General features: G+C 35.8%; 2 protein-coding genes across 4 annotated transcripts; one reads left to right on the top strand and one right to left on the bottom strand.

Annotated features, from left to right (window-relative positions):
- Positions 1 to 26: 26 nt before the first annotated feature.
- On the bottom strand, positions 27 to 7930 carry LOC128679887 (uncharacterized). Of its 2 annotated transcripts, XM_053762375.1 has the most exons (7): positions 7680 to 7929; positions 7364 to 7488; positions 6287 to 6365; positions 5361 to 5417; positions 4858 to 5036; positions 3218 to 3318; positions 27 to 1767 (listed from the first exon to the last, which is right to left on the bottom strand). In XM_053762375.1, the coding sequence occupies exons 1-7, from the start codon at positions 7759 to 7761 to the stop codon at positions 1566 to 1568; spliced, it is 825 nt and encodes a 274-aa protein (XP_053618350.1). In that variant the 5' UTR covers positions 7762 to 7929; the 3' UTR covers positions 27 to 1565. The 2 variants fall into 2 exon arrangements, with proteins under 2 accessions (XP_053618350.1, XP_053618351.1); XM_053762376.1 differs by lacking the exon at positions 5361 to 5417 and having other exon boundaries at positions 7680 to 7930.
- A 604-nt stretch (positions 7931 to 8534) lies between these two features.
- On the top strand, positions 8535 to 23910 carry sax (saxophone). Of its 2 annotated transcripts, XM_053762251.1 has the most exons (12): positions 8535 to 8677; positions 9250 to 9367; positions 9820 to 9840; positions 10507 to 10695; positions 12321 to 12536; positions 13188 to 13288; positions 15539 to 15720; positions 16808 to 16993; positions 17395 to 17541; positions 17792 to 17973; positions 19280 to 19493; positions 20121 to 23910. In XM_053762251.1, exons 1-12 carry the CDS (start codon positions 8617 to 8619, stop codon positions 20271 to 20273), a joined length of 1770 nt encoding a protein of 589 aa, XP_053618226.1. In that variant the 5' UTR covers positions 8535 to 8616; the 3' UTR covers positions 20274 to 23910. The 2 variants fall into 2 exon arrangements, with proteins under 2 accessions (XP_053618226.1, XP_053618227.1); XM_053762252.1 differs by lacking the exon at positions 9820 to 9840.
- Positions 23911 to 24008: the final 98 nt, after the last annotated feature.

The raw sequence follows: 24008 nt of genomic DNA, 5'->3' as shown, positions 1-24008 counted from the left end.
CGCTATTATAAATGAAAGAAATATAGTTCTTGGTCCACAGTTTAATACTATATAGACAAACACAACACATTATCAGCCATAACATTAATAATTGAGATAATACATAATCAAGTATACATTCACACTTCAGTCAATATTAAACTAAGTAATACAAGCCACAGTACTGATAAAGTGTCTTAAAGTTACATTTTAGAGTTGCACGTTGCGGCTCTGTTGTTTTCTATAGGTTTTGACATTTAATGTAAGTAACTGTGTACTTTCTTGTGTTATGGCTCCATCGTTCGACGAAACGCGATGATTTTGTCAAGGTCAAGGTTGAGAATCTTCATAGTCGTATTCCTCATGGCTGAGGGTCGTGGTCATTACGTGGAATTAAACACACATAACGCCTTTAAGTCAAAGCTAATGCTAAGAATCTAGATTAAAATCGGTTCAATCGTTTGGCTGATACGATGCCACTCACAGACATACAGATACACAGACATGTTAAAATTATAACTCTCTTCATTCTATCGTCGGAGGTTACTAGTTTATTTTTTAGACAAATTAAATAACCCCCGACTTTTATTAATCATTTCGCTTCAACTTTTCAACAGCTGAACCGATTTTGATCAAACATATCAAAGAGCCACCGCATAAAAATTTGCTATCCAAATCGGTTCACCTGTTGGTGTGCTACGCTGCCACACATACACAGACAGCTTAGCGGTCAAACTCAAATAATTTAAACTCAAGAAATTAGTACCTTCACAGGCACTTTTTCTCGTCAATTTTTATATTTATAGTTATTTCTCACAAGCTACAAATTACTACTCATAACAACCCCTCTTTTTACGTCGGGGGTTAAATTAAAAAGGGAAGTAATTAAAAACAATGTTTCGTCTGCGTTTATCTCGCGTTTATATCTTATAACTTGATATTGTCAATATCGCGAGTTCTAAACATCGTACAGCGATAAAACCTAAGCCAGATTTGAAAATGCTAAAAAATTCATCACGCGATTAATGAACGGCCACTTAAATCTAACATTTGACGAAACTGCCACATAAAAAAGCCTTTAAGACACTTCATCAGAGCGGTTAGTGCTGGTTTGCACTTCACTTCTCACCATCGAATCGATACGAGGTGAGACGCAGCGGACCAATCACATTGCGGTGTGGTTGGTTGTCTTTAAATATATTAGGACAAATCACACAGATTGAGTTAGCACCAAGGTAAGTTCGAGACTTGTGTTATGGGATACTAACTCAACGATACTATATTTTATAACAAATATGATGATAGATTTATGATAAACATCCAAGATCGGGGCCAATCAGAAAAGATCATTTTCCATCATGACCCGACCGGGGATCGAACCCGGGACCTCTCGGTTCAGAGGCAAGCACTATACCACTGCGCCACCGAGGTCGTTGACTGTCGTCTTTACGTCACAATGGCGCAATGTGATTGGTTCGCTGCGTCTCACTTCGAATCGATTCGATGGTGAGAAGTAATTTCGAACCCGCACTTCACCCACAGATCTCTGTAGTGTTACCGTAACAAGTAAACATTTCTATACTGTGTTACTTGACAACTTTCTTCTCGCCAAACTTGACGACCTTGTCCAGGTTCTCCCTCAAGATCTTCAGCTGATTGAGCACGTTGGAGTCCATGAGGGAGTAGGGGATGTAGTCTTGGGTTTGTTGAAGCTGCTTCGGTTGGAGAGACAGCATTGTCCCGTCTTGCAGTAGGATGTTGCAGTTCGCTTTCTCTTCCGGTTGCATTCTGAAAATTAATCAAATCTTAAGGTCATACATAGCACAGGTTGTACCGCACCGCTCCTACCCAGCAAGATGACGTCCATTGGAAATTGAGCTTTAAAGCGTACTTTGTAGACTTACTTTACAATGACAACAAAATGGCGGACTACTCACTGCCAGCTCTCGTGTCGTCAATGTAAAATATGTCTACAGACGACGACTTAAAGCACATTTTTCGATGAACGTCATCTTGCCGGGTGGGAGCGGTGCGGCACAACTGTGCTTATGACCTTTAATGCTAATATTATAAATGCGAAAGTAAGTTTGTTTGTTACCTCTTCACGCTCTATCTACTCAAACTTCTTGAAATTTTGCATACATATAGTTTGAATTTCCGTCTATATGTATGCAAAATTAGAAGGACATACGGTACCATTCAACCCGGAAAAATAACGGGCGAAGCCGCGGGGAAAGCTAGTTATAAATGCGAAAGTTTGTGAGCATGTATTTGTGTATATGTGATGTATATTTGTTAATATTTCACGCGAAATCTACTGGACGGATTGTTATGAAATTTCGTACACGGTTAGAATATAACCTGGAATAACACATAGGGTACTTTTTATCACGAAATTCCCACGGGAACCAAGTCCCGAGGCGCAGCTAGTGCTCATATAAAATATTTTTGAGGAATTCAATTAATACTGGAAGAGGCGCCTTTATGGGATAAGTCCGCCATTGTTTATTTACCTTCTTGCAAACTCGCCTCTATTAGAAGACCGACTGCGACTTAGAAGTTTATATATATATATATATATATATATATATATATATATATATATATATATATATAGATATATATACCCGGACCCGGGTTTATGGGATAAGTCCGCCATTGTTTATTTACCTTCTTGTTATGTACAGTCAACTGCACATAAACTTCTAAGTCGCAGTCGGTCTTCTAATAGAGGCGAGTTTGCAAGAAGGTAAATAAACAATGGCGGACTTATCCCATAAAGGCGCCTCTTCCAGTATTAATTGAATTCCTCAAAAATATTTTATAATATATATATATATATATATATATATATATATATATATATATATATATATATATACCCGGACCTGGCTGGCCCATGTGGTGAGATAGGACGGCGTTTAAGGTGTCGTCGATATGACTATTACCGCTCCGGCTGGTACTTGGTTCAAAGGCTATCAATTGCTATCCAACGAGGGAACGCAGCTAGCGTTATGGGTACTTTTGAACCGGGTACAATTCCGGGTGGCATTTTTGATTGACTGTGCAATTATTCACGTTTCATTTTGTTTTATTATTTGTATTTTTAGTATAAATGAAACAGTAGTTATTGAATGAAACATTCAAACAATTCCTGAAGGTTTTTGGATTGCTTGCCGCGGTCGGACCTGCGGGCAACAGCTAGTGAACAAAGTATGAAATTGTTATAAAAGCTCACGTGTATACTGAAGGCACCATGACGGGGGAGCCGGACATCGACACTACCATTTCACCCTGCCTCGGCTGACGCAGTATCGTCAGCGGGGTTTGAGGGTTCACCTGAAATCGTTTATAATAAATATCAATGACAACACAACCTTTTTCCCGTAAGCTACACTATCAAATTGGGTTATGTCCAGTTTGTTCATTTAAAAAAATGTAATTAAAAAATTCAATTCTTACAGGGATAATAATTAACAGAAATAAGCATATAAATAAAAGGATAATAAATTAATAAGTTGCTTGAACGATGGATGTAAATAAATCATCCCTGTGTTCGGATCATCCTTGTGGTCGGGCGTTGAAAGCTACAATAATCAGAAATTAACAATCAATTACATACATTGTACGAAAAGTAAATAAAATCAAAATCGAATCGTTTATTCAGAGAATAGACCTTCACATGCACTTTTTCACGTCATATTCTAAATTAAATTATATTTACCAAAGCTACAAACTACTAATATAATATAATAAATTATAATTACATTTATAATAAATAAAAGAAAAAAATATATTCATTCATTTTGGTGTGTGTGCGAGTATTAATTTATTTAATAAAAAAACGTTTTTAATATTTGAATTATACCTTTTGACTTTATAATACTTTGAAATATTGATTTCTCAACTGAAAGCCAAAAAATATATTTAATTTTGGCAAAATAAAAATGTTGTCTTGACTTGAAATACAGTTTAATTAAACTTCCGTATAAGAGACTTCAAAGTTGTTTTTTATATGGACCCCGACTTGTTGGCTCCACAGCCGCGAATGAAACTGGCAAGCGTATAATAATATAAAATTATAAATGCGAAAGTCTGTCATGCTTTCGTGGCTATACCGCTGGGCTAAATTCGATGAAATTTGTAAATATAATTAATGACTTGATGTCAAACAATACCTACTGCGAGCGGAGTGGCGGCCTGCGGCCTACAAATCCTAACTAATAATATAAATGCGAAAGAAAGTTTGTATGTTATCTCTATATCTACACAACCAATCTTCTTGAAATTTTGCGTACATATAGTTTGAAGTACGGAGAAGGACATAGGGTACCTTTCATCCTGGAAAAATTGCTGCTCCCGTGGGAAATCATGCGGGCAAAGCCCCGGGCAAAGGCTAGTATTGTACTAGTAATATTGTACTAGCGGTCCGTCCCGGCTTCGCTCGAGTAAAATCATAATATTGAAATCATAAAAACATATTATACCCCTAAACCTTCCTCAGGAATCACTGTATCTATTTGTGAAAACAAAAATAAGTTTTCGAGTTTATGGCGAACAGACACACCGATCATATCCGATTCTTGTTGTAGGGTCTTGTCTTGGGGTTCTGAGTGGGTAGGGCGACTTTGCTTTATACATCTCACCATCGAATCGATTCGCAGTGAGACGCAGCGAACCAATCACATTGCGGTGTGGTTGTTGTTGCGTCACAATGGCGCACTGTGATTGGTTAGCTGATGATGGTGAGATGTAAATAGCAAAGTCGCGCTACGCACACTATACTTTGAGCGGCCGAAGACCGGTCGAGCGACTGGTCGACATAGACATCGCCGAGGCAAGTTTTAAAAATAAAAAATAACAATACTCATCTGTTACCTTAGGAGTAATAGCCGGGTAGTTAACCATTGCATTCTTGTTGTATGCCGGGGTTCTGTACACTGAGCGACTGCGGCGCCGCTGTATCGCCTTGGCCGCGGTGCTGGGCGGCTTGCGGGCGGCCGCGTCGGCCGAGCGCGACCGCCGGCCGGCCCAGCGACTGCTCGACGACGGCACCGCTGACGATGCAATTTGATTTTCTTCTTTTATTTATTTATTTCATTGTTATTGCACACAAAATTATGTACTTGTAACATGCCTTTAGGCAAGTTAAATAAATAATCTAACACAAATGTTTGCAATTAACACACTTGAAAAGAAAAAAATTGCCAGTGTTTTATAGTCAATTCGCTGAAAACAATTAATCACTTTATTTTAATACAGTTTTTACACAAAATTACATGTGCTCCACTAATAACAACAAAATTTACAAGCCGAACGAAATAATGACAATAAACATGATGATAAAGAAGACCATCCAGCAAGCGTTGCAGCGTACTCACCAAACTTCTTGGTTCCCTTCTCTCCGGAGCCCTGCGAGGAGTTCTCCGTCAGATAGCCTGGCCCAGAAAGCTCCCGGTTAGTTGAAACTGGTTGTTAGTACATGTGATACATGGTGAAGAGATTATAATTGAATGTAATGAAATGAACTTTCTATGATAGAGTGAACACTTTAAAATTATCTTTATTATTAACTAGATGTTGCCCAGAGCTTCGCTTCCATGGTAATTTTGAGATATAGCCTATAGCAATCTTAGATAATGTACCTTTCTAATGGTGAAAGAATTTTTGAAATCGGTTCGGTAGTTTCGGAGATTACCCGCCTGAAACATACAAACTCACAAACGCTTACCTCTTTATGATAATAGTATAGACTGTTCATGAAAATACGGGTTACTCATATGTGATTGCCGACGGAAAAAACTGTTATTTGTATTATTTCAGTTTAAGTAGTAGAGAGAAGAGTGTGGTTTATTTCCCACTAGCTTTAGCCCGCGGCTTCGCCTGCGTATTTTCCCATGGAAGCAGTTATTTTTCCCGGATGAAAGGTACTCTGTGTCCTTTACTTTTAAAGTTACATTAAAATTATACTAAGTCTAATTGCAATATGTATGATAAATGGATTGTGTAATGTTTAGGAAGAGCAGTGAATAAAGAACAAAAGCATATAAAAGATGAACGTCAAGGAAATAATAGACAATATCATTTACTGGAAAGAATATCTTAGCATATTTAGTTCTAAAATCTACTTTTGATGAGAGTAGAATGGGGAAGATGGCAGTACTGTATGCCCTGGCACAAACTTGCAACAGTCAGGACCGAGGTCCAGTCCTAAAACAGTAATGTAAATTTGTTTGCGTTCAAATTTAAACTGGACATAAAACTTGTGCTCGGGCATAAACCATCTATATTTGGAAGTAATGTTTACCATCATCATGAGACGCTGATCGTGTCGAGTTGCGGGTCCTCCTTGTGTTTGTCACCTCTTTGAGATGAAGTTCATTTTTCTGAAAAGATTTTTTTAAATCTTTTTAATGACACTCACACACAATCCATATATGAACTAGGTGTAACAAGCACTAAGCCCTTGATATCAATTTTGGCACAGAATCCTCCCATACAATTTTACTTGTGGACCATTTGAAGTTTTACTATAAATAAGAAATTTCCAATTTTAGAATAGAATTTATAAAAATTAAATTCAAATTCAAAATTCTTTATTCAATTTAGGATGATATACATCACTTATTGACGTCAAAAAAATTACTTAAACTAAGTCTACTGCCGGCTTCCAAAGCGCAGGTGAAGAAGAAGCGGCGCAACAAACTTCACCGCAGCCTTTTCTCCAAGGACGTCAATTAACAAATATAGGTCTTATACATATATAAAAAATTAGGAGGACGAATTTACATCATTATTAAAAATGTCAAAATTTTAATGAATTTATAAAATAAAAGTTGTATTTCCAATAAAATTATTGAAAATTGTCACACAAAATAAATATATATATATAAATAAAAAGCTAAATGTACAAAACGTATGTAATAATATATATACAAATTATAAATAAGTATATTTCTTACATAGTAAATTTGATTTGTGTTACATTTTAAAGTACCACCCTTTATTTGTTTTTCTATTTGGTCCCAAGGTTTGACTGGCAGAGAATACCTTATGGCAATTAAGTCCGCATAGTTCTTGTTAACTTTTATGGTATACAATAAAGTTAATAGATAAAATGATAACCATCCAATACATCAATATTCTGCTCTATACATCAATCTCCTTGGAAATTCTAATGCTATCACTTGCCAAAGTGATGTCTCTCAATGGGCTTGTACCACATCCAATCCTATTCTAAGGTGCACAGAATCCCACTATATGTACAGTGAACAACACATCAAGATATCCAGATTCATTGCTAATTAGCCCCTATTACCGCGGCTTAAAAGATCCGTGCAGGTCATGACATGATGACTATTTTATTATATAAAAAGCTCCTTACCAGTTGGCCCACAGTCATTTGCAAGTACTTTGCGCTTAAGGACCCGAGCAGTATCTTAAAGGTGATCTCCAATGTTCGCAGCTCCATGTTGGTTCTCTGATCTATTTTGTTCTTCTGGTCTATCACTGAAAAAAGGTTTACATGATAGAGTTTAGATGAGTCTATTTACAACCTTTACAGCTCCTAAAGTATTTTTTTATCCTGGAACGAAGTGTAAAAGTGTCATGTTGTAGTGAGATTATTGAGTCCATAAATCACTTAAAATATGCCTTAACAACTGATATACATAAGGTTATAGTAGTTAGTACATACATACCCAGTTTATTGAATTTTTTGTAAGCTTCATCTTCCTCTGCTTTTTTTTCTTGGTGTTTTGCTGGCTTCTTTGTTCGTGGCATTTTTTCACTAAACTATTGTTTTACAACAATCACAATCAATCAATCAATCAACAATATCTAGAAATAAATAGTTCCCTGAATATTAATGTTGAAATATGCTTTTTTTAGAAAACGAAAAAAAAATAAACACAAGTAGGTCCAGTCAAGGAACCGTTTAGTTTTTGAAATAAATGTGTTCGGATTTTATATATAAATAAGAACCGACCATTCGTGAGAGATGTATGAAAATTGTTTGATAATTTATAAATGCAGTATAATTTTTGAGGAAAAGGTCTTTATTGAATAGAAAATAGAACGATCTTTTCAATGGAATAGGTTTTTTTCTTCTTGTGACAAAACGGTAAAAGAAAGTGAATAATAAACTCAACGGTGTTTACATCAATAGGACCATTTCGAGATAATCCGAACGTATATGTTTGTGACTTCTAGTCTAGTCAGTTTCACGCACGCACTCTGTACATACATACAATATAAAACTTAAAATACAGATATACACATCTACTATTTTTTTCACATCAACATCTTTGATTTACATTTTTATTTTGTTTAGGTACATTAATTATTATTTTATTTATTGGCACTTGCGGTTGCCACTATATGTTTTATGTGCTGAGTATACGTACGACAACATGCATGTGCAAAGAAGTGTACTTACTTCTGGTTCCGTTTAGTCACTATGTTATTCCTTAATTAATAAGTTGTTTAAATCACATTTCTATAAATTAACTATTCGTTTTTAAATTTACTTAAAATTTATAATTTTTTTATTTTTGATAAATGTGCACAATTTATTAAAGTCTTCATTAACATGCATTACATTTGACTTCATTAGTGCATTGTTATGATGAATGAAGAATGGCGGACGTTGTCATTTTTGGATATCTGTTCACATTTTTAGTAATAAGTGCGTGTTACGGTAAGACTTAATTAATATATTGGTGTTTTCTTGTAGTATAATGAACAACGCTCCTTTGGTACAATTTTCAAGTCTTTAACTTTATTTTAAAACGAAAAAATGCAGCTTCCGCACTTGACCGACATGAATCTATTATTGTTTTTCTTTTTATCTCCGTTGATGACGCTCCGTTTCGAGTGCTTGATTTATTTTTTGTTGAATGTGATTAAATATTCTAATATTTCTAGCTACCTACTAGAAATTATTTTTCATGATTACCATTATACTAAATACCTACTACGTTTATAACATGAAATCCATAAAAGGTAAATAATAATATCTTTCAAGAGCAACATACACGGACCTAATATATCAGTTCGTTCTATTTTATTTTTCAAAGTTGCTGAATACAACTTTTTAAGATAATCAAAACTTGTATATTGTACAAAATTGTGTTCATAATTTATCAAGAGTCAAGAGTAATAAAGATTTATGACATTCATATATACTATTGTAAAATAGTTCTGTGGTTAATTTCGGAAATTAAAATACCATACAAATATGTATAATAACTCATGATATTATTTCCACAGCTCTACCAGGTTTAGACACATTACATGATGATACAGCAACACAAACCACACATCACCCCGATGTTCCGAAGCCAGACGATCATTTATCCCTCGATCAGATGATGGTGCATCATCCTAGGTAATTAAATTTTATTTTTCAATATTTCTAAATCAGTGTTTTCTTATTGGGTGCTCATTATTAACCTGTAATGTGTCCCCTACCCTCACACACTGCTAGATTATTACAGCACATATAGTGTAAATTTATTGAAGTTGCCTTATGAATTATGACAATGAAGTGGCCAGTCTGCAGGATTTCCCCTGATATTTTTTTTACTTTAAGCATGTGGTCTATGTATATTACCATACAATGAGTCAGATTTGTATATAAACTCACGTGGCATGAGTAAGATACGAAAATGGGACCTTGTCATCATAGCGGGTTATAAAAAGACACTTTAGAACTATTTTGGCTGGCATAGTTGCACTAAGCAACTGAAGCCTTGACAAAAATTTGATTTAAAATAAAAAAAGAATCAAAATGTTAAGTATTCTTAAAATTTTTTTTTTTCTTTCACTGCCAACCTTTAGGAAAGGAAAATTTCAAAAAAGGTAATTTTACACAATCTTGCTAGCTAGTTTTCACACAATTGTAAGTCTGTTAGGAACACAACACTAATATGAATGAAAGAAGGATAAATGGGTTAACTTCACAAGCATTTGAATGCGGCGTGTAGCGTTTCATTCATGTTTGACATTTAAAAAAAAAATAAAGAATCTTTTTTTTTTTCATTAAACATTTGTAAAATTAACATTGTACCAGTACTTTACTTATTTATAAAATAGGATAATTAAATTAATGGTACAATTTAAGAAACTCTAATGATAACCCGTGGCGGAGTTTAAAACACTCGTGAAATTCACCCAAATTGGCAATCACACAACATTTTCCTTTGATACTCTTATTCTTGAATCTTACAATAATAGAATCAACAATTACAGTTTTACATCAATATACAAATTCAAAGTACCTATTTCCAAAGGTATAACACATGTGCAAAAGCTCCCCTATATCATAATTTTTACTAGTAATTGTTTTTTACTAATAAGTATAAAAAATAAATAAATAAATATGCGACCTGATGATGCCAGTTTTTTTTTTATAGATTAATTTATCATGGTTTTACCCAAGCGAAGCCAGAATGACGGCCGCTAGTTCTTCAATAGATTATAAAAAATAAACAGCACTAAAGAAATTCATTGTACCAACTATTATAGATACAAATGCTACCAATGCGAGTCCTCGGAGTGCCTCGAGGAGGGCCCGGAGCACATCTGTCACGACGCCCTCTACTGCTTCAAGTCCTCAGTGCGCGCGCTGGACGGCCGTCTGCAGCACTCGCGCGGCTGCACGCAGAGGACCGACCATTACCAGTTCACGTGTAGGACAAATCGGATTCAGAAAGGGTGTGTATAATGTTTACTCAAAATCAAATCATTTATTCAGAAATTAGGCCTTCACAGGCACTTTTTCACGTCATAATCTAAATTAAATGATGTTTACCAAAGCTACAAACTACTAGCATTTCGGAACGACCAGTGCTGAGAAGAAATGCCGAAAGAAACTCATTCAAACAGTGTTGGTCCCTATTATGCCAGAAGGGCTAACCATTTTTTAAATATAAATTTATGTATAATTTTTATCAGTAATATAACATGTAAGTACACAAAACAACATAAGTAATATAACATGTAAGTACATGGTCAAAAGGTATACTGAAACATATTATGATTGTGATCAAGTGCTGATGAAAGGAAAAAATATATATATATGTATAATTAACCAAGTTCCCCCGGCAGCACCCGTTCACGAGTTGACGCGTGAGTCAGCCATCGCGAAGCTCAACCACAATAGAGGGAACCTCCCGACCCGATCCACTCTTTCAATACTATATTTATTTGCAAGAATATAATATAGTGTGAACAGAACTATGTCTTACGTTAAAGAAACATGTAGGTAGGTATTCTACCTGGAAGTAATGCGTTTAATATTGCCGTTGAGACACAAAACTTATATGGGAAAGTTATCGAAATTCTATCAAAATCAAATCATTTATTCGCAAATTAGGCCTGCACTTTTTCATGTCATATTCTAAATCAAATGATATTTACCAAAGCTACAAACTACTAGCATTTCGGAACGACCACTATTATATTATATGGGCTGGGACGCGAAAGCCCCTCGGCTTTCGCAGCGTTAAATTTACTTGTTTTTTTAAATTGCAAGTCATGGACTTTTATCGGTTCTGTTCTGCATAAAAAAAGCCCTTAAAATTTCGAAGCTTCGTATGTGATGTTACGACCTCCAAGTCCTTACTTTGTGTGAAATCGGAAGGATTTTGACTGTTGTAGCTATCCATATTTGTGCCGTCCAAATCAAAAGGGACCTTATTGCGCCCGGCACTTCGCCATTATAGCCGTTGTTTTGTATTCGAACAATGGTAATAAAGACCTAAATGCCAGCCGCCATAAGGTCCCTTTTGGTTTGGACTTCAAAGTCAAAGTCAAAGTCAAAATCCTTCCGATTTCACACAAAGTAAGGCCGCCATATAATATCATACAAATTAGTATGATATTATGGTGTTTGTTTCTTCTTCTCTTATGAGCTTCCATCATTGAATTGAAGTTATTTTTGGTTTGGAGATGGATAATGACATATTATGAATGTTTTTAGACTAGTTCTAACCTCACATTTACACTCAGCCCACTGCCACTTCTCCTGCCGTAAATATTTCCCTAAATTTTACACTCAGCTTTCATATTCGTATTCTCTCTCTCTCTCTCTCTCAACTCGCAAAAATGACTATATAACGTCGATCTCGTCGAGGTTGCTGGTTTGATAGCATTATGTCTGAATAAGCATCCTATATTGCCTGCTCGATTTCGTAAAGTTCTAAAAATGTAATTGTTTTTTTCATTACTCCATTCCTGTGTGCGCCCTATAACATATTCGTGCTGCCCACTGGGTGCTCACTTCCCTGCCGAATAGGGCTGGGTGTAAATGTGGCACAACGAATTCTATCACCTTCCAGCCCCCGCAAGCGGCACGCAGGCCAACTCAACATAACGTGCTGTCGCGGAGACATGTGCAATGACGGCAACTTCCCTGAGCTGCCGCCACTCGCCGACACCTCAATAGAACCCGTGCCGTCGCACGTGACGCGGTTATGGGCCAGTGTGGCCGCTGCAGTAGTTGTGGTCAGCGCTTTAGCCGCTATGGGGATATTTGTATTGAGACGAAGTCACAGGTAAGCATTTGTGAGTTTGTATGTTTGAGGCGGGTAATCTCCGAAACTACTGAACCGATTTCAAAAATTATTTCACCATTAGAAAGGTACATTATCCAAGATTCCTATAGGCTATATTTTATCTCAAAATTCCCACGGGAGCGAAGCCCCGGGCAACATCAAGTATTTACATAAATATATATGGACAAAATAAATCACACAGATTGAGTTAGCCCAAAGGTAAGTTCGAGACTTGTGTTATGGGATACTAACTCAATGATACTATATTCTTAACGTATACATATATAGATAAACATCCAAGATCAAGATTAATTTGAAAAAGATCATTTTGCATATTGACCTGACCGGGGATCGAACGCGGGATCTCAAGTATAGCAGTCCAATATGATAACTGTCTGTCTATCTGTTCTGCTTTCTCGGCTAAACCACGGGACCGATTTTGATGAAATTTGGCATACTACTTTTTTTTTAAATCAACCCCTAAACGACTATAATGAGGGGTGAAAGTTTATATGATAATCATGTCCGGCTGTCGCAGGAAATTCACGCGACCTAGAGCTAGTTTAAACTATGTCTGTCCTCTTCTTGGAGCTATAAATAAAAGCTAGCTTAGATGATGAAATATATAAAATGAATATGTTTGTCCCGCAGACTGCGCGTGTCCCGCGCAGCGCTGCACAAGCTGGGCGCCGACGCCAGCTACTTCCCCAGCAGCGTCTACAGCCCGCATCTCACCAGCGCTTATTTCGAAGGTATTATTTCTTATTACACTAGAGGTTCGTCCCGGCTTCGCTCGGGTTACATTATAATAGAGTGTACCGAGCGCACACTATTATATTTTATCAATTTCTTATAAACAGAAGCAAATTTTCTATATCTGGCTTGGACTAAATATGCTTTCCTAGTGTAAGGACCGTATTAAAAAGTATTGTAGTTTTATATCGGACACAGTTGTCACAATCTACTGAATGGAAAACGGTGGCCACTAAAGTCTGTTAAATAAATTATGACTACATATTGTACAATAGAAAACTATATTGCTATTTAATTAAATCATCACTTATTTATTGACGTCAAAATATTACTTAAACTAAGTCTACTGCCGGCTTCCAAAGCGCAGGTGAAGAAGAAGCGGTGCAACAAATTTCACCGCAGCCTTTTCTCCAAAGACGTCAATTAACAATTATATGTCTTACACATATATTAAAAATTAGGAGGACGAATTTACATTATTATTAAAAATGACAAAATTTGAATGAATAAATAAAATAAAAGTTGTATTTCCAATAAAATTATTGAAAATTTTTCACACAAGAAAATATATATATAAATAAAAAGCTAAATGTACAAAACGTACGTAATAATGTCATAAATCAATTACATATGTTATGAGGATACTGCACCATGCTTGGGCCAGACATTATTGTCGTTCACATAATCATCAGACTTGTAATACGCCTTTTTACAAAGTACTTCTTTTATATAATTTCTAAATTGTTTGTCCGGCAAATGAAGAATCCATTTAGGCAATTTATTATAAAATATGATGCTAGTGTGCATTCTTAATATTATAAATGCGACATTTTGTGAGGATGTGTGTATGTTTGTTACTGTTGCAAACAAAATCTATTAGACTGATTGTTATGAAATTTGGTATACAGGTAGAATATAATCTGGAATCATACATTTAGTATTTTTATCGCAAAATTCCCATTAGAGCGATGCACCCAGTCGCAGCTAGTATTAATATAAATAAGCTAATAACCAAGTGAAAAGTGTTAAGTGTACAATGATGGTCTTAAAATTATTACATAGTTACTTATAACTTCTACAGATATTGCAAATCGAGTAATGTTCCTTCCCTTCGTAATGTACCGTGTTCACATGGTACTGCATAAATTTTATTACCAGCGGGAATCTATAATTGGCATCTTGTAATCCATTGATATATATCTAGTCTTAAGAATGCAAGCTGTTGGTTCTCCTTGAACATGTTTTTTTAATTTATTTTTTATTTTATAAAAATAACACAGATTCAGTTATTCCCAAAGCAAGTTCGAGACTTGTGTCATGGGATACTAACCCAATAATACTATATTTTATAACAAATACATATATAGATAAACATCCAAGATCTGGGCCAATCAGAAAAAGATAGTTTTCCATCAATAAATTCCGTTTTTATTTATTTATGAATAAAAACACATTACAGATTTACAGAGTATGCTAGGTAGAATATCAAATTAACTTATTTAATTTATTGATAACCTTGGTGGTGTAGTGGTGAAGTGCTTGCTTCTGAACTGATGGAAAATGATCTATTTTTGATCGGCCCGAGTTTTGGACGTTTATCTACATATGTATTCGTTCTAAAAAATAGTATCGTTGAGTTAGTATCCCACAACACAAGTCTCGAACTCATTTTGGGTCTAGTTCAATCTGTGTGATTTGTCCTAATATATTTTATATCTGTCATATTCGCTAAGTAGGTCCTTATTACCTCCAAATGGGGCTTGTAGGTGATAAACAAGCGTTCTAGCGTAATAATGTAGCTAGAAAAGCGGTAAGTAATTAAAAAAAAAAAACACTTCATTATTCGAAAAAGTTTGCGTACATCTAACCATCATACTGGCAATAGACATCATGCGTTCAGCCCAATGACCAAAGAGGTCGCTTCGCTATTCAGCCTTGTTTTCGTATGAATATAACAGTCATTAATTTAAAATAGGTATCGAACGGCGAAGCTCTTTTTCGTTCTTGAAAAAAAAAAAGCATTAAAAAGTTCTTTACTTGGTTGTTTTTTTATGAAAAAAAGGCGGGAATAGAAAACGTTTACTTTAAATATTGTTTGTTTTTGGGATTGTTTTATAATTACGTTTTTTTTTCTACTTACCTCACAATCGAAATGTAAGCATCGGGAATAGAAAACGTTTACTTTAAATATTGTTTGTTTTTTGGGATTGTTTTATAATTACTTTTTTTCGCTACTATTTCCCTGACAGCGGGCGCGGCGGGTGCGGAGGGCGCGGAGGGGTCGCAGACGGTGCGCGCGGTGGCGGCGGGCGACTCCACGCTGCGCGAGTACCTGGAGAGCTCCGCCACCTCGGGCTCCGGCTCGGGGCTGCCGCTCATGGTGCAGCGCACGCTGGCGCGCCAGGTCTCGCTCAGCGACTGCGTCGGGAAGGTTAGACTTGTGTTATGGGATACTAACTCAACGACGCTATATTTTATAACAAATACATATATAAAGTGATATATATATAAGCATTCAAAACCCGGACCTATCAGAAAAAGATCATTTTTCATCATGACCCGACCGGGGACATCTCGGTTCAGAGGCAAGCACTTTACCACTGCGCCATCGAGGTCGTCATATCATAAATAAATATAAACAAATCACACAAATTTAGTTGGCCCCATAGTAAGTTCGAAATTTGTGTTACGGGATACCAAACGCAACGATATAATATTTTATACGATATAAATAAATAGATAAACATCCAAGACCCGGGTCGATCTGAAAAAGATAATTTTCCATGTTGAGCTGCTGACCGGGGATTGAACCCGGGACCCCCAGTGTAGATGCGTGATCCGGCATGATGACCGTTAGACAACAGAAGTCATTGTTAACTTTAAATATTTTTAGCTTATATTTTCCTCGTCTGTAATTGTGTGAAACAGTAACAAATAAAGTTTTTATCTATCTATGATTGATAGTCACAGACTCCACTCTCACACACCTGCCCCTTTCATCCGCTTGTTTGTAATAACTTCGCACAAAATTTCAAATCCTAACTAATCTTTACATATTATAAAACTATGTAATATCCTCTACCGCATCTGTCTGTCTGTTCGCGATAAACTCAAAAACTGCTGCACAGATTTTCATGCGGTTTTTACCAATAGATAGAGTGATTCCTGAGGAAGGTTTAGGGGTATAATTTATTAAATTTTTACCCGAGCGATGCCGGGACGGGCTGCTAGTATTATAAATGTGAAAGTATGTTTGTTTCTTTGTTTGTTACCTTTTCACGCTCTATCTACTCAACCAATCTTCTTGAAAATTTGGGTATAGATATAAATAAATAAGGTATCTTTCATCCCACAAAAAAAATACGTGGGCGAAGCTGCGGGCAAAAAGCTAGTTTTTAATACATCTTTCGCCGCTTCTTCTTCACCTGCGCTTTGGTAGTCGGCAGTAGACTTAGTTTATGGATTACGTCAATATCATCCTGAATTGAATAAGTAATTTTCGAACGAATTCCCCCCAGGGTCGCTACGGAGAAGTGTGGCGAGGCTCGTGGTACGCGGACAGCGTCGCCGTGAAGATATTCTTCTCCAGGGACGAGGCCAGCTGGCGGAGGGAGACGGAGATATATAGCACCGTCCTGCTCAGGCACGAGAACATACTGGCCTACATCGGCAGCGACATGACCAGCAGAGCCAGCTGTACTCAGGTAATATTCATTCACATAGCTTTTAGCAATTAGCGTTTAACTAACCTAATTGTGTGAATTTGAGTTGTATGATGACTTGAAATAAATAATAATAAATATTATGTATCGCATTGATCGTATTGATCAAATATTTTATGGATCGGCTGTAATTTTTTCTTCTTCTATAATCAAATCATTTATTCAGAAATTAGGCCTTCACAGACACTTTTTCACGTCATATTCTACGTATAATTTTTCATCAGTAATATAACAATGTAAGCACACAATAAAGTACATGGTCAAAAGGTATACTGAAACATATTATGATTGTGATTCGAGTGCTGATGAAATGAATATAACCGAACAATGTTATGTATTGAATAAATAAATAAAATGAATGGTAATGAACAATATTGCTGCAGCTCTGGCTGATAACACACTTCCACCCGCTGGGCTCGCTGTACGAACACCTGAACAGGAGCACCCTGACCCGGCACCAGATGATGGTCATATGTCTGTCTGCCATCAACGGATTGCTGCATCTGCACACTGAGATACACGGGACACAGGTGACGATTCATTCCGATATACAGGTTAACACTACCTCCTTCATAGCCGTTAGGTATGCGTAAAGTACTCCAATTGAAGTCGTTTCTCGCTACTCGCGTTACTCTTTCACGCAAATTCTACTGGATGGATTGTTATGAAATTCGGTACACGGATTTAATATAACCTGTAATAACACAGGGTGCTTTTATCCCGAAATTCCCACGGGAGTGAAGCCCCGGAGCGCAGCTAGTGAAACATAAATTTTCGCAGGGCAAACCAGCGATAGCACACAGGGACATAAAAACGAAGAATATTCTCATGAAAGTGAATGGTGAATGCTGTATAGCTGACCTCGGGCTGGCGGTCACCAGGCAACATGTGGCGGCAAAGCTCCATCACAACCCTCGACAGGGGACTAAGAGATATATGAGTCCTGAGATGCTTGATCAGAGGTAAGTGATTAACTTCAAAAGAGGCTAGTTGATAAATTTTTGTTTTGATAACTATTCGAAGGCCCTTATATTAATAGTAACATCAGTCAAAAAAATATTATTATATATTAGAAACTGAGATAATGACTTCCAAAGATATGATACAAATAAAATCACACGACTTGCCCGAACGCTCCATACATAAATGACACGTACAAGTGACGTCACAACATGCTTAAATGTTCGCTAAGAAAGCTACGTTTGTTCGACAGCTACATTAAATATTACGTTTATGGTGATGACTTCTTAATAAAAGTTGTTATAATTTTTTTGTTATTTATGATGGTTAAATTTATTTTTACAGTTTCATACTTTTTGAAAATGGACTTTCCAACTAACTTTAAATGTTCGTATTTAGATCCAGCTGCATTGTTACAGTCTATGAGTTATCATAATGATCCTAAATATATCTATTTTATCTAGATTATTATTATACCGATTGTAAAATCACAACTGAACGTTAAACATTTTACCAGAGAGAAAACGCACATTTTATCGCAATATTCGGGTTCATAATGAAACACTATGATCAAGTGTCACTTAAATAATAAACACTAAGAATATATTACCACAACTTTAATTAAACTATTAGAAAACATATTGGTGAACAATTACTGCAGTTAATAAGATTAGATAATTATTTAAAATACTGGAACAACGCATAATTAACTCGTTAACTAACCACATGTGATAATTCTAAATTTTTGCAAAGAAAGGTAAAACAGGTTTATTTAATATGAAATTCAAATCCTAATTTTTAATTACAAAAATCTGAACACTAAATTATTTCACTCCACAAAATTAAGGAATATAAAAACAACAAGTTTTTACTCTTCGGTAGTCGATGATGAAGTGAAGCGTAGCAGACGTCGTTGCCTCGCAGATGCGGAACGGTGACGTTTTACAATTTGACCGTTGACGTTTGTTGACGTTTCACAATTTGACCGGAAGTGGCGACAACATAATATTGATAAATTTTATAGTAACATTTAGTATTTTGTTCTCCCTAAAGTTAATAATATAATATGGACTTGTATATTGTGCATAGTCTGAAATAAATATTTTCATTCATTCATTCATAGTATAATTAAAACGCTTTTTGACTCCAACATTTGTGACGTCACTGCGCCCATTGTCATACAAGAGACAAAAGCGATAATTATTTAATTTTGACACATGGAAAGAAGTATTTAAATTGATTTGATGGCAACTACCCTAATAACTATTGTGTGATCTCTGTCATAATTACCCTCTTCATTCCTTACAGCATAAATCTGGAATGCTTCGAGTCGTTCCTCAAATGTGACGTGTACGCCTTCGCCCTCGTCCTCTGGGAGGTGACCAGGAGAGTTCACCCGTCTCCCAGAGAATACAGACCTCCGTTCTTCGAGCTGGTCCAGAGCGACCCCAGTTTCGATGAGATGAGGAAGATCGTGTGCACCGATGGAGCCAGGCCGGAACCTATAGATGATGATCATCCGGTGAGTTAAAAAAATTTGAAAAATAAAGTGATGGAAATAAATTGTTTTTTATCCGGTGTGAGTACCCAGGAGAACAGAATTTTGTAGGAAGCATTGGAGATTTTGAAAGTGTATCTTTTTGGATTCTGAAATACAGCACGTTTTAAGTTGAGTGAATTTAATTTTTACGTTTAAGTGTACCGAATGTACCAGGCAAGCAGAAATCTAAAAGAGGTTGGTTTATCTTCCAGAAGAGTTCACAGAGTAACCCTCCCTAGTTTTAATGAGATTGTTGATTCTATCATCCGGTGAATAAAAAACACAAAATTTCGTAGGTAAAGTACCAGGAGATCAGATAATTGTAGGAGGTCAATTGAAATTTTGAAAGTGTATCGAGCAGCTAGTATTATACAGGGTTACTGGTATCAAACGCAAAACCTCCTAAAGACTACTTGGGTACATCAAAACAAGTAACTTTTATTCTACGACTTTCTCGTAGTGATTCGTAGTTTTTTTTTTTTTTTTTCATATAAAAAAAATACAATCTAATTTGCGATGCTACACTACAATCTTAGCTCTATGACGTGCAAAAATGTTTGTGTCTAATTTTTATTATAAATGATTTGAATTTGACTTGATTGCCTTCAGACAATGTTGGGCCTGGCACGATTGATGCGCGAGTGCTGGCACCCGACGGCCTCGGTCCGGCTGCCGGCGCTGCGCATCAAAAAAACTCTATTAAAACTGGCCGCCGGCGACAACTCCATACATCTCGACGACGACAACGAGGTGTCCGTATGATTGTGTACTTTATTATATCCAGCAGTGTTTGCCATTGAAATTGTTTATTTTTGGGATTTTTAAGAAATATATCACTTTTTAATTTGATGGCGTCTATCGTTTAGACAAACGATGATTTTGCCAATGTCAAGGTTGATAAAGACACTGTGATTATTATTAAGAATTATAATCGGTTAGAAATTCTACAGCGGTAATTGATCTGTATCCGAGATCAGGGGAAACTTAAAACAACACATAGCATTGATGATGATAGATTTGACGAGCTCGGTGGCGCAGTGGTAAAGTTCTTGCCACTGAACCGAGAGGTCCTGGGTTCGATCCCCGGTCGGATCATGATGGAAAATGATTTTTTTCTGATTGGCCTGTGTCTTGGATGTTTATCTATATATGTATTTGTTATAAAATATATTATCGTAGAGTTGGTATCCCATAACACAAGTCTCGAACTTACTTTGAGGCTAGCTCAATCTGTGTGATTTGTCCTAATATACTTATTTATTTATAGGGGACAATGGAGCTCCATTGTCCTAATTTTCATTTCGAAACTACGTGACTGTCAATTTAGTGGACAAGTTCAAGTTTGACAATGTTAAAGCTGGCGCGGTTGATGTGTGAGCGCCGGCACCCGAGGCCTCTGTTCGGCTGCCGGCGCTGCGCAATAAGACGCTATTAAAACTCAATTAAAACGACCGCCGGCGACAACTCGATAGATCTCGATGATAACAAGGAGATGTCTGTACGATTTATCATTTTGTTTTGTAGTTTAGTATATCTTGTAGTGTTTGAGATTGAAATTCTTAAGATCACTGACTAAATAACTGACATGATAAAAATCTTTTGTTAAATCGGAACGTAGTGTTGTCCGTTTTTACTTAATACTTGATTTTGGGTTAATAATAAAATTCTTTAAACTGCTGGATATTTCGAAAATGTGTACATAGAAAAGTAATGATATTTTATGTATCAGTTGAGAACTAAAACCCTTGGAATTGAAGGGGTGGAAATGCTGCCAAGGGATAAGAGGGTGTGTGTAGGCACTTGTCAAAGAATGCATTTTATTACGTAAATTAGCTTTAACAAACTCATTTAATTTTTTCCCTGAAATATTTTGTGAATTTCTCAACAATATTTTTTTTCTGTCATATAACTCCAATGCCGGCTAAAAATATCGGCGAACAGTCCGCCGAATTTGGCGATTTCGACGTACATTGCGGGTTTTCCTTGCGGCATCTGGTTTGACTTCGGCGATAGCGTGTAGAAGGCACAAAATGTTGATGTAAAAAACACTCAAGATTGATTTGTGAATCATGTTGTATGAAAAAACTACTTTTTGGGCGGTTCTTTTTGTGTGTTTTTTTTCTAATCTGAATAGTTTTAGAGTAGAACTTACAGAGATTTGCGTAACCAAAAATCCTACTATATTATAAATGCGCAAGTTTGTACTTTCATTCGAAATCTACTGGACGGATTGTAATGAAATTTGGTACACGGGTAGAATATAACCTGGAATAACACATACTGGTATATTTTGCCCAAAATTCCCGTGGGAGTGAAGCCCCGGGGCGCACCTAGTCGACCATAAAGGTACCAATAGATAGCCGTCTAACCTAACATATTTTATTTACATGAAGGGTCTCTCAATAATGCCTTGAATTGTACACAAAATGCGCAGCATCTAATTAAATGTTGTCAATTTTTCGCAAATCAAAATGGCTGCTAAAACGAAATGGACGACCGTGCCTACTTGTATAGTGTAATGCGTTAGTTACTTAACCGAAGTGCCGAAGTAGTATTTTATTTTAGTGTAATTATAATAAAAATAAATTAATTTGTAAATAAGAGCTTAGAGGAAAACTGTGCGTTTTGATTGTGTTTAGCTTTTGCCTATGGGGCTGGCTTTCTGTGGAAATTATCAGGAACTGACGTTTTTATAAATTACATTATTTAATTAAATTATCTTTAAATACACTCAATATAATGACCTGTTTCACCACTTTTTGATGAAATATTTGATATATAAAATATTCGATGTCTATATATAACGTATAGAAAAAAATGTGATGCACAAGTGTTGGATACGGTTAACTGGCCAATCATATCAGGCAAATTTATCTAGCAGGTTTACAATATGATTTTATCAGAAAGTGGTGACAGGCCTGATTATAAGCATTCATTCATTAGCAAATTAAGATAAAACAAAATTATTGTATTGGGAGATTTGTGTTTTGAATATTTCTTCATAAATTTTAAATAATGTCGAAATTCACAGTTTTCCATAGGTATTTAGGATACAGAATATAAATTGTCTTGTGTTTAATTTCAAATATGTTGCCATATTATACGTATTGTATGTTTGACTGTGTGTAGATATAGTATATATTGACATTTAGGATAATTTAATGTTATTTTAATGTGTATCATGTTTTTCCGACCAGAATATATATTTTTTACGATTTATTTTTTCATTCAAATAAATACATATAATTGTGTTCATACATATACATTTATACGTATGTAAATATAAATTGTATAATTTGAATTGTATGTAAAATTAGTTTTTAAGTATTATTTATGTGTAATTCTGCATTTAATTTTAAATAAATCGGTTCCTTACAAATACTCGATAATAAAGATGGCAATTAGTCAACTCCGACTGAGGTACAGTAGACAGCACATCAATCTACGCAAATTCATTGCAAATTCGCCTTTATTACCGTGACATAGAGTATACAGGGTAACTTTACACGCGGTTGACTGTATTATTATTGTGATAACAAATTGACGTTCCACGTCGAAAAAAGGTACCTTATAGAGGCAAATCGCTTACGTGTCATACACACTATATAGTCTGTCCAGAAAGTGTACCTAGATAACGAATTTTTGACGAATTTCATTTTTTTGCCATTGCAAGATACCAAATAGAATGGTCAAGATTGGTTGATAAATACCCAACTTTATTTTTTCATTTTCTGGACAGACTGTAATTAAAATGAGCAAGTGATAAGTATTAATCGACTTCAGACCATAAATCACCTTTTTTCCGTGATCACAATTATTTAATCTAAACAAGTTTATTGGTATTTCTCAGATCGTTTTGATTTCGAACGCTGCGGCCGCGCTGTCATTACAATTTTCTCAATTTTAACAAAGACAAGAATTACGTTTTTCTATCTGACTTTAAAATAATTAATCTGTACTGTGGTAATGTAAATTTTATGAATTACTAGATTTTGGTAATTATCCCTCCTTCAAGAAAGACCAGAGCAGCCAAACCAGCAGTCGAAACGCTCTGAGATCCCTTGTATAAATATGTAAACAACAATTTCTATTGTGTAATAACACACACGCCACGTTATTACTAACCGGAGATGGGCAAAAAGTAATTGGATTACCGATTGCGATTACATTTTGTAATCTTCGGAAAGGATTTACTAACACTGGTGTCAGATCTGACATGACTACGACTGCCGTCACCTAGTGGCAGGCCTAGCGGACACTGTATTGGATATTTAACTACGTTTGAGTAAAATAAAATGTGAATTCAGGCTATTTGTAAATATTACTTATAAGTTAGTTTTAAGTTCACGTAGTCTTATATCGCGTCAGAATTATGAAGAGAATAAAATATTTGTCTAGATTTTTTTCTTTTATTTTCAATTACGTTTACAGTGGAAATTCGGTTAAAATCTCTTATCTAAGTATCTTATACCTGGAAGAATCTCCACGTCAATACAG

The sequence above is a fragment of the Plodia interpunctella genome, chromosome 22 (genome assembly GCF_027563975.2).
Source record: "Plodia interpunctella isolate USDA-ARS_2022_Savannah chromosome 22, ilPloInte3.2, whole genome shotgun sequence".
Lineage (NCBI taxonomy): Eukaryota > Metazoa > Arthropoda > Insecta > Lepidoptera > Pyralidae > Plodia > Plodia interpunctella.
This window is presented reverse-complemented; position numbering and strand designations above follow the sequence as displayed.